Source organism: Heteronotia binoei, chromosome 3, assembly GCF_032191835.1.
Source record: "Heteronotia binoei isolate CCM8104 ecotype False Entrance Well chromosome 3, APGP_CSIRO_Hbin_v1, whole genome shotgun sequence".
Lineage (NCBI taxonomy): Eukaryota > Metazoa > Chordata > Lepidosauria > Squamata > Gekkonidae > Heteronotia > Heteronotia binoei.
In genome coordinates this window covers 55380767-55392888 of record NC_083225.1, presented here as the reverse complement: position 1 = coordinate 55392888, position 12122 = coordinate 55380767, and the positions used below count along the sequence as shown (strand labels likewise).

Sequence of the window (12122 nt, the reverse complement as noted above, 5' to 3'; positions counted from 1 at the left end):
CTAACAGTATATTTAAAAACATGTAGCAATTCTTGCCATGCGAATCAATGGCTACCACAGGCCACATTCCCATGGTATTTCCATCAGTTATGGAATGGTAGCCCTTCCCGTCTGTTTCTAGTGTCAGAGTGAAATGTCCTGCTGACCTGCTTTCTGTTTTGCAATTAAACTGGTGAAATCATCATGTAGTTGCAGAGATTTGTGTGTGTGTCACAGAATTCTAATGGAATTCTATACTCCAAATAAAGACAAAGCCTGATCAAATTCCAGGATTCAGTTCAGATGCCGTACTGTGGCCAACTCTGGAAACAACACTAGATCCAAAATATATATGCATGGGTTTCTAAACAGTGGAGGCAAGTCTAGCAACACAACTTTATCTCCCAGCCAGATTATGAATTTGGGTACTGAAGTACAAAGGGATATAACAAGGCCCGAATGACTAACACTGTCTCCTAGAAGTATGCTTAGGTACTGACACTCCAGGCTGGGTGCTAAATTGGCCCTCAGCTCAGCTATGTACTCACAGAGTAGGCAAACCATATGAGACCTCAGCTTCTTCCCATCCAGGGAAAAATAAAATTTCTGTCTATGTTTTGGGAGGGTTTTGGTAATGATTTCTAAGGTCTGGGCAGGGGGAAGCCATATAAATGCTAAATTACAGCTACATGAATTAAATCAAAAATTTAGAAACTGCATTGAAGGCCCATATATTTCTGAAAAGAGACTGCAAAGATACAAAACTGTCAACACACTTCCATTGGAAGTTTGACCAAATCCAGAATAAGGAGCCTGAGAAATATCTTAATGTGACTTTCAGTGCCTGACTATGGAAAATGCTAATCATTTTATTTTACAAAATGTATATCCTGCCTTTCTGCCCCCACAGGGATCATCAAGGCGACTAACAAATTAAAACACACATAATAAAATCACATCTTAAAACACTATTAAAGCCAACATCATTAAAACAATTAAACTCAGAGCTAAAAGATATACCAAAACGTTAAAAAAACAACAATTAGAACTTGGGCAGGAAGGATGGATCACTGAGGGAACAAACACCAAACAAAGCAAAAAAGGCTTCAACCTCTAGTGGAAACACAAAAGACAACTGAACCAAGACTAAAACAAAATTATTTATATATATATAAAATCCCATCCCAAAGTTATTTATTTACTTTTGTAGCCCACTTTCCTCTACAAACTGGCTCAGGGTACTTGACTGAAACACTAAAATGACTGTACAGAGCATAATGGAGAAGAGGCTAAGAAATATGCCAAGGCAGAGAAAAGCAGCAGTTAAGAGGCAGAAGAAGCCTTGTCTGTCATACGCACTTGTGACTCTGGGACAATGGCATGCAGAGGATGATATGGATGAAGATGATGGTGGGAATGATGAAGATGAGGTCTCATTTAAGGCCTTTGGCTTTATCCAGTACACCCGAGTATCCTGTTTACCTTTCTTGCTAGAACAGCTGACATCGCACTGGAAAACATCTTCACTGCTATCACTATGCAAACGTTCTTTCTGGAGAAGTTTGTCCACCCTCTGGATAATGCACTCAAGACTTTTGTCAACATTCACCCAAACCTTTTCCTGGGAAAATGAGAGGGGGAAGAGGAAAGCAAACAGATGCAGTTTTGATGAAACTTAAACTGATTAAACATAACATGGGCTGTCTCATTCTTGATCTCACCTAAGGGAGAATCCTGAGGTGAAGCAGCACATGAAGTAGTTCAAAAGTTCCAAATCAAGCAAAATCAACAGAACTGATGGTCTGATTCCAAAGCACACTAACACTACCTTTTAAAGTCAACACTGTGTGTTGGTATTAGTTTTCTTGTCTGAGGGGGCATTTTATAGGCACATCGTGAAATATAGTTAAAACTCTTGTTTTCCATTGTATTTTCCAGCTTGAAGCCTTTAAAATTTGTCAACATTTTCAGTTCAACAAAATGATGCACATTTAGTTCCCTATTAAAGAGAAATCAACATATTGATTGCAGAAGCCAAGCCAAAATATGTATTTTTATGTATTTTATGTATTTTATTGTATAATTATTAATGTATTTTAAACTGATCTTTGTTAGCTTTTTGTATTGTAAGCCGCCCTGAGCCCGCCTTGGTGGGGTAGGGCGGGATATAAATCGAACAAATAAATAATAAATAATAAACAAGCTTGCAGAAGCCAGTCAACAGAACTGATGGTCTGATTCCAAAGCACACTAACACTACCTTTTTGCTCTATTCATATTAGCAAAAAAAAGTAGAGTGGAATTGCCCTTTTTGAAATATGTATAGGATAAGAAATTTTTTAAAATAAAATTTCTATTTCATATGTGATGTAAATAGCAATTTAAATTTGGAGGAACTGTTAATTGGGCAATTGCTTCCACCACACTGTTTAATTATTCATAACAGGAATTTCAGTTAACATGAAGTTTGCTGCTAGAAAACTAAGTGCTTTCCTTATAACAGAAGACACAACTACAAGAAAGACTAATTATATTTTTGTGGTCTCTATGCATCTCTCTGATGGGGGTTCTGAACTTGCACCGATGACAGCTCAAAGGACTACTCAAAGGACAGTTATAGGGAAGCAACTTGTTTTTTTCCCCCTAAGCACAATGCTTCTTCAGAAAGAAAATCAAGGATTAATATACAGCTTTGTTCCCCAATTACTTCAAAAGCCATCTAAAGCCTACCTGACTCTCAGGTAAAAGACACATCTCAAAGTAAGACTTACGGCAGGTAATGGGATTCAACCCTTCAGTCGACAAACCTACCCACTCTTCCTCATGCCAATCCACCTGCAGAGAAGATCGGCTATTTCTTCCTGTCCATCTGGCCACCAGAGTGTCTTGGTCATTTCTTAACACCACTTGTTCTTCCTCTGTAGAGGTTGGAGAGGCCTTTGAAGCTATGTAATCTGGTCTAGCAGTATTCAGTGCATGGATTGAATTTGCCAAGAGTTTGCAATCACAGACCGTGACAAGCTGCCGTGTCTAGATAGAATAAAAATAATACACACATACTAACATACAGTTGTTCAAAGTATTTTTTTTCTTTTCAATTATTTTTGCATGATTTCTGCATGAACGTGGTCCTGTTATAAAATACATAGCCAAACAGAAAGTCACTTTGGGAGATTAAATTGAAGTGGAAGGCACTAAGAGAAGGCAGGGCAAAGATTTCTATTAATTTGTCTGTTCCAAAAGTTTCCCATCCAGAATGCAAAAACTGCTATGAAGCCATCCACCTTCAACCTAATACTTTCAAATGGTATTTGGAATAATGTCCCCTAAAGGTCCTTCTCTCATTGAGATTTCTACACAGTGGCAAAGAGGGAGACTCTTATAAGTACTACAACTATTTATTCACCTTTTAAAATAACTTGCATTTATTTAAATGCATTTATTTAGAACATTTTTATGTTGCCTTTCCACCCAATCGAGGTCTACATGGTGGCAAGCATAAAAACATTAACATATTTTAACAATTAAAAATACAGTTAAAATTATAAAGTTTAATTAAAAACATAAGCAAACAACATTAGAAAAAGGACCAATAAACAACTGTCACCCACTGGTGGAAGATGATAGAAACAGATGAATCTCCTGGGGGAGGGAGTTCCAAAGCTTTGGTGCCATGACAGAGAAGGCCCTTTCTTGGGTTACCACACATCTAGCCTCAAGACATCAGGGGCAACTGAAGCAGAGCATCCATGAGTGGGTAATTTGTATTAGAGAGAGCCGTTCTCAAGGTATGTTGGCCTGAGGCTATATAGGGCTTTAAGGATCAATACCAGCACCTTGAATTCAGCCAGGAAGCAAACTGGAAGCTAGTGTCGGGGGAACAAAACTGGAATTATATGATTCCTCCTGACAACCCACTCCCATCAACACTCTGGCTGTAGCACTCTGTATCAACTGCACCTTCCAGACCATTTTCAAGAGCATCCCCCTCACAAACCACATTGCAGTAATCTAATCTAGAGGTCACCAGGGCATGCAACACTGCAGCAAGACCTTCTCTTCTCAGGAAGGGCCACAACCTGCTCACTAATCAAAGCTGCTGAAAGGCACCCTTGTCCATTGCTGCCACCCATTTATCCAACATTTGGCTCAGGTCCATAAAGTCTCCTCAAGCTATGAACCTGCTCCTTTAGGGGAAGTGTTACCCCATCCAGAACAGGGAATAACCCATCTCCCTCTATTAGCAGCACCTCTGTTTTGTAAGGATTTAGTATCACCTTGTTAGCCTTTGTCCATTCCAAAAGCACCTCCAGGCACCTGCTCACAGTGTCTAACCTACTTCATTCATAGTGCTTCAGGAACGTGAAATTAAAATGCATTTTAAATGCTCAGTGTTTCAGAAGTTGAACTATGGTCACCAAAAGTAGCCCAGATAAAAAATGTTAAATGTTGCAAGTTTAGAAATGCTGCAGGGCTAAGTGTGTACAACAACTGTAGCACAGTGAGCAAAGAATGGCTCTGTAGTTAATACTAAGATGGGTGAACAGTCAAAAGGAATCCTCAGTTAAGCAAACAGGGATCACAATGGGACAAATGAACCATCTCGTTTCCTGTACCTTATCTGCCAGAATGGCAAGCGTTCTTTCAAGCCCATTGGAGGATCTGTCCTTGGCGGCTCTGGAAAGTCTTTCTGCATAGTAACTAACTTGAGTTTTCAGAGTGTTGATCTGTGCGATGATCTCCTTTGCTCGAATAATATCCTGTGGTATGTACACTATTGACTGGGAGCTGGATGATGTGCTAGAGGGTGGGAGAAGTGACCAATTTAAAAAATAAATTTCTGAGATGACTGCTGTAACTGCATTCTTTCATCATGCTGAAAAAGAGGACAGCACAAGCAACTACCTCTCTACATTAACAAATGAAATGCAAAAGACTAACAGCAGACTACTCCCCTGGAAATCAGGTGCCCTTCTGTATTTGATGAAAGCATCTGGCCACAGTATACACATTGTGTATGCCAAGCTGAGTGCTCAGAAGTTGTGCAGAAGAAAGACAGCATGTGTCTGTCACTGCATGGCTACAAAATTGTAAGAATGGACACCAAGTGCTATGTAGTGCAGCCCGTGCTCTAAGCAGTGAGTTGGGGCCAGTGATCTAGCAGTGGAAGGTGCTGACAGCCACAGATCTTCCTCACTCTCCCTTTCACCTAGCAGTCATTTCTGACCTCAGGAATGATTATTCCCAGAACTGCCAAGACCCAAATGGAGAATGTTGTGGACTGCAGCAATGAGGAGAGATGAGTCTTCTATCAATGTTGCAGATGGAAAAGGGACATTTCACCCCTTTCCACCACCTGACTATAGCCCAGTGACCCACATGATTGCTACACACAGGTCCCACAACCTCAGGAACCAACTTTACCAGGATTGGAAGTGGTTTCTGGGGGAGAGGAAAATGGAAGATCCCCAATCTTTGCCTTTAAAATCCCTGATTTTTGTGCCAGTATATGACTTGATGAAATCCACTGGGCTAGATTCAGCCAGCTTTGTTGCTTAATCCCACTCAACTCTCATCTTTATTCAAGCCCACATTCCACTTGGCATTTATTGCCCCGTGATCCCCAGGTATAGTCTTCTTGGTGGTTGGAGGAGACATCTCCCTCCTTTTTACACCAGTAGAAAAGCTGGCTGGATCCCACTTGTTATTTCCCTCCAAAAAAATTTATATCCTTTTTTTGGGTTTAAAGCTCACGATTTAGAACAAAGAAAAAACAATGCTGCTCATAAGCATTTACTCAAGAACATTAACATAGTACTTGATAGCATCTTCAAATTTCTGTGCCAAATTCACAGTTCTGCCTCAACATCAGGCAGACATGCACAATTGGTGAGAAGCTGAATGCAGCTTGCCAGGAATATGTTGCAGCCTGTCACCGACTCGAAACACACTGTTTTTGCTGATGCGGTAGAGCAAAAACACCCAGATACTCCTATAGATCAGGGATCCTCAATACGGTGCTTGAAGATGTCATGGTGCCCACTAAACCCTTCTTTGTCCCCTTGGTGCTTTTAGAAAATGGGTGGGGCCATATGGGGGCTCTTACACAGAAGGGATTCCAATTGGCCACTAGAGATCTAACTGGTTGTGCAGATTAAAATATTGTTTCAGTGGAAGCTGTCTCCACTGTGTTGGTTTTATTCTCTCTCACACTCCTTTTTTCCCCAGTGTATTATTAAAATTGCCCCTCTTCTCCCCTGCACTTGGGCTTCCTCTGTGTGTGTGGCCATTTTGTGGTTGGTTTTGCCTCCTGCAGCAACCATTTTGTGGCTGTGGCTGAAGTCCAAGGGTGTCCAGAGGGTCAAAAAGACTGGCGATCCCCACTATAGAGGGCAACCACATATCGTTGTTTGGATGAACTCAGTTTGGTGAGTCACGAGGAGTGGCTTAATGTGACAGCTGAACAGCTGCCACATTCAATTTAAACAAAAAACACAAGGCAAGTTTGAAATTTACAGGACTACCACAAGAATCTATGGGTACAAAATTCTAGCAGCCCAGGGAGCCTTGATCAAGTAATCACCACAGAACAGTAGCAGCACCCCTATTCTAGATCAACCATCTTGCGTGTGTTCTTCTGAATGTGACTGTGGAGGAGGGGCAGAGGGCATCTTCTTCTGGGAGACCATGGCGGCTCTTGGCAGCCCTGGAAACTTTTTGAGTGAATAAATTCAGGCTCCCCCCCCCCCTCCGGTCTCTGCAACTGGTTCTGCAAAGTATTTTAAATAATGGAAAAACTTTGCAGAATGAAAAAAAGCTTCTCTGTGCAACTTCCAGCATAGTCATGTGGGTAGCTTTAGAAAGAATGATGAACGTATGCTGCAGTTACACTACAGTCCAGCTGAAAAAGAGGTCCTGTATGGGGATGTATGAGGCTGCAAACCCCAAGTGAGACTCATGACTTTCTTTTTTAAAAGGCTCTTGCAGTATACGGTGTCAGAAGCTGTCTCAGGTCCTGGGACTGGCTTCCGGGAGGGGGGGGGGGGAGGATGCTGGTTTCTACATTTTCAACTAGAGAAAATAGCTTTAACATTACTAACTTTCAAGACTCTGAAGTCTGAAAGGGATTTACAGAGGTCTTTTGAAGCGACTGCCTGGGAAAAACATATTCTGGTCTAAGATACTACCATATACAAAGCTAGCACTGGAAGAACTAGGAGGCACTTTTGGTACTGCTCAAAAGACATTCAAAGGAATGTGCCCTTCTGTTGATTGGGTTCTGTCACTGCATTTAAAATGGTTGCCTTTTGTTGATTTTTCATTCATTATATTGCAGTTAATTTTTAACCTGATAATAACAATTTATTAAAGTATTTTACAATTTTAATATAGTATTTATTTTACTATTCGAAAACACTTTAGGCAATTACTTTGAAGTGCTTGAGCAAACAAATATAAATGTTACAGACTGCACTACTTGGGTCAACATTTGAAGGATTCTGGTTGCTTATCTTCCTCCTGTTCACCTATTTTAGGGACAGTATTTCTTACACCATGTGAGAGATACCATGCAGAATTAGGACATAAGTAGCAGCAAACAGCATGCAGCAATTTCTTGATCAGGCTCACAGTAAAAGAAAAAAGAAAGGAATCTATTGTGAAATGAGAGGAAAGATATTTTATGGCAGGAGGTTCACACACATCTGCTTTAATGAACAGCTGTCATTGTTCACTAGCAAATTAAACTGTAAAATAATTTTTAAAACCCACCATTCCAATCTACATACGTTTATGGATGCACATGAAAATTAACACAATGGGTGCTGTCAGGAGGAAATTACAGGATTTAAAATGGAAAAAAATGTTACATTTGGACTTTTTAAACATTTTTAGTGCAGCTATTGCTTTCATATAGACTTACTGCTTTCATAATCCCCGAAAGAAACTGATGAATAATAGATTTCCCTTGATCTGTTAGGCTGCAATACAGACCTTTGAAGTATCTATTAAACCAGTTTTACACCTGTACATGTAAAAATGTAACCTTATGCACTTACAGTGGGTTGGATTCCATGGATCTGGTTCGTTAGCAGGGGGCACATGTCCTTGTCAGAAGGAGTTTTCCCCTGATATAAGACTCTTAGAAGGAAAACGGTTTTGCTAGCAAAACAGCTCCATGGGATTCCCCCTTGTAAATTCCAGTCACTGTCAAAGGATCTAGTCTAGTCTACAGGTTCCAGATGCAAACTCATGTATCCAAATTAAAGTCCAAATGCAGCCCTGATCCAGAACATCACATGAGATTGCAGACTGCTCTACTTTTATCAGAGGGAGCAGATCTGTGTCTATGTGCACACTCATCTCTCTGTGTAGAGACCTACTTTCCCTACTAAAATGAATTAAATCAGACTATGCTTCTGCACATCAGCAGCCCTCATGAAATAAAGAGAACCATCTAGCTACTTGAATATCGCCAGGGTCTATTCTGAGTCAGGATAGAATGAGCCATAAAACACATTTTTAATTCAAGGGCTCTTTACTAAAATATGTGATAACTTGTAACTTAAGTGTGGTATGCCCCTCCCCCAACTGCAGACCCCCACAGTTTGCCTTCCATGCTGTTTGAAGGTCCCTTGTTCCCCAGATGCAGAACTGAGGGAGAAGCTTAGCAGACTGCAGCAGGGAAAAGGGCAGAAGAAATTGGCACCCCTTGTGGTTCATGTTGCTGGGACGCATCCTGACTGCTTGCCCCATGTTACTAATTAACTAATTACAGTCAGCCCCCACATTTCTGAGGGGAAAGGGCTTCCAGGCTGGACTTAGAATCATTCTGGAGCCTCAGCACCTAGCTTTAATTGGAGTAGGCTAAGATATTTTTATTTTGTCAGGCTTTTGAATAAGATCTGGAGACATCTGGCAGATATCATTGTATTATTGTACAAAAAGTTAAAATATAATTATGTTAAATCATGAATCTATTTTATGAATTTGTATTGCCTTGAGAGTTTCTATGAGACAGAAGGGCAGCATATAAATTTATACACATTATTTTCAAAACAAATTTATACTGAATATTTATTTTACGAAGCCACACTCACCATTTGGCTCTCCATCAACACCCACTGTGACATCATATAGCTGAGGCAGTTACTAAAATTGTGGCAACCACAGAATACTTTTACACTTTAACAGTCATTCCCACAAAATACCTCAACAGGTTATTTCAAACATCTTTGTCTCCAATCAAAAAGCAGTTATCTAAGTAAGCTGAAGCATCTTAATTAACTGCCTCATCAAAAAATCAAAAACATTTATAAAAGTTGGCTGTTCATTAAAGCTAACAATGCTGTTGGAAAAGAATAAATCATTCATACAGTGCATCATAGTGAACAATGTATTCACTGCATGAAGCAAAATGAGCAAAGGCTAAGATGCAAAGCATTTCACACAGAGAGAGAAGGCCTTCCTATATATGAATATATTAATCTTTGCTTGAAAAAGAGATGAAAGAAGAGAATTCTCGTCTCAGATTTCCAGAAACTGAAAACTCACCAACATTCCTCATAACTGCTAAAAAAAGAACCAAAAGAAAATTAGCCATTTGTTAGCAAATACCGAAAGCAGAAAACAAAGCAAAGCAGATTAAAATATGTTAATAATTTTCCCATAAGGCATGTCTATGTTATTAAAATTTGGAAGCCAAACAGAGTCACAGTGAATGCAAAATGGCAGATGATTTGTAGCTTGGTCCACTGATTTCTGGCTACCTCATCCAACAGGAGAGTTACATACATCCCAAGGAACAAAATGAAGGGGGAGCATTTCAATTAGGCAATGCAACACTGGCACCCAAAAATCGATTGCTGTAATCCAAAAAACCCACAACATTTGGCACACACAAAGGTTTATGTCTCTTGGACAGCAGCCTTTCATGGCAAACCACTTTTGAATCTGAGGGGATTTTTAAAAACAGTTTGGGATTGATATGCCACGGGTGTCTACAGTCCAAAGAGGGGTCAGGAGTTTTGTAAAAAGCTCCCTGTGAGCATGCCAAGACCATCTGGCATACCTAAAGCAGTTCTTTGAATTCTGACCTCTATGACGGTTGACAAATGGCCTCCATAAGCGAACTGCTAATTCCACCCCTTTGCTGCATGTGGAGGCTTTCCACAAGACAGCAAAGAGGGGCTGGAAGTGGGACAGAGAAAGAGAAGCTGTATAAAGAACAAGGTGTCAAAAGCAGCATTTCTGCCCTTCCTTCTTGGTCATGCAACACGTGCAAGGACATTAAACACCTGACAGTTTTAGATGTCACAGATGCCCATCTTCTCTCCAGGCACTCCAATTATGCTGGGTATGGCTGTCACAGCAAATGAAAATAAAAACAACATCTACCTAGAGCACACAATGACTTTCACCAGTGGACAGGTGTGTATAGGACAAACACCTTCATCAGAAAATCTCTTATCTCTGACTAGGAAACAAAAAATAAACTTAAATGCCTATTTTCAGCCCTGCCAAGTAGCAAGAGACCCTCTTCTTTCCTGGGAGCCTCTCCTTGAACTGCTGAAGTGCAGCTCTGTACTTTGCATTCATAGCATGCAGTGATAATTGAAACAGAATGTCTGTTTGCCTATCAGTGTAATGGCTGTGTTCTGGTACAACAAACAGCATGGTTAGGAAGAGATGCTGCAGTGGCTACTTATTAATGAACATTCAGGAAAGGGGGCAGCCTTTGGGTAAGGAGCAAAACTCTTACATGTAACACCTGAGGTGAAATCCTGTCTCATTTTCAGACGCAGGACAGAGTTTGTTTATAGGAAAGAACACTATCAGTTCTTTGGTCCTGTGCCTTTTCTCTCTCTTTTTAACTATATGGAGCACCTACTGTTATTTTGGGTTTCGTTTATATGGTTCCCCTGATGTGCCAAGCACTTCATTAGTCTTCTTCAGAGTGTGCCTACAAAAAAAAGGTCCTTTTTAGAATACCATGCTACATATTTGGGCATTGAAGCTGAGAATGAGACCTGTTCAACAGTAGGTGCTCTATATAGTTAACAAAGAGAAAAGGCACAGGACCAAAGGACAGAAGAAGATAATGATTTTTCTTCTAAACAAACCTTTGAAAAGACAATAATTATTTGGAATGTGACCAACAGACTTGGGCTATAGTCATTAGCTATTCCTAAAATGGATGCCTTGTGCGTTTACTGGGTGTAAAGTCTTGAATTTGGGATGGAAGCCTCTGATTTCTAATTAATGCTGGCTCTGCTAAAGTCAACAGAAAGACTTGTAACACCTGTTTTTCCAATGGCAACATACGCAACATTGCCACTCCCGCCCCTTAAAGTATTGCCTTTTGCTGCTGGAATACATGCTTTTGAACTGTCTATGAGACCAAGGTTCTAAAACTAACCAAGTTTTAAACATAACGAGTCCTTTAAAAATAATGAGTCCTTTCCCATCAGTATTTTTTCCACGAAAACATCTATTAGCAGCAGCATGCAAGGTGGCAACGATGGGGCAGAAATTCTCACAACTGTCAACAAGAAGAGTATGAAATGTTAATTAAACAGCATCTATACCACCAAGGTGAGAAGCCTGGTTGAGATTGGGTATGGATTCCTGGAGATTTTTTAGTATTGCCTTCATCTGCATTAAAGCTCAGCTCTGTTATACACTGGCTCTGATGGCAGCACCAATGCTAATCTTAATTAAGTTTAGATGACGTATTAATGTAATGTACCACCAAACGCTGAATAGACAGGCCCTTGCCAGGAGCCCTACCCATTTTTAAAACATCAGAAGTAGGTACTGATGGTAAATCACATCCACAGGATGACATAAGATGCATACTTTGAACAAAGCAGCTGCTGTAATTAAGCTTTTTTCCCAGAGTGTGTCTATGGAGTAGCTTTCAGTGCCTACACATTTCTTCCATGGTCACACGGCACCTTCCTGGTTTCAATCAAAAGCATGGGAATCACTCAAAGAGTTTCTCAAACTTGGACAAAAGTAACATCAGAAGCCAGTCATCTGGGCTGTCCAGCTAGTATAGCCTCCCAGTTGATTTTCCATTCTACAGTTTTGACTACTAGGCAGCACTGTCATCATCCTGCATCAGAAACAGTGCTGAACTCTAC

General features: G+C 40.3%; 2 protein-coding genes across 5 annotated transcripts in view; one reads left to right on the top strand and one right to left on the bottom strand.

Moving 5' to 3' along the window:
• Positions 1–12122, bottom strand: part of INPP4A (inositol polyphosphate-4-phosphatase type I A) — a 134789-nt gene that overhangs the window by 20480 nt on the left and 102187 nt on the right. For 2 of the 4 annotated variants that reach the window (XM_060233852.1, XM_060233854.1), the window contains 4 exons: positions 9532–9549; positions 4596–4779; positions 2791–3009; positions 1462–1600 (listed from right to left, as the gene is read on the bottom strand). In XM_060233852.1, coding sequence (XP_060089835.1) covers positions 1462–1600; positions 2791–3009; positions 4596–4779; positions 9532–9549 — 560 coding nt within the window. The remainder of the gene's footprint in view (positions 1–1461; positions 1601–2790; positions 3010–4595; positions 4780–9531; positions 9550–12122) is intronic. The other 2 variants (XM_060233855.1, XM_060233853.1) reach the window with 1 other exon arrangement.
• The window catches only part of TMEM131 (transmembrane protein 131), a 271084-nt gene that overhangs the window by 162644 nt on the left and 96318 nt on the right, over positions 1–12122 (top strand). The window lies entirely within an intron of this gene.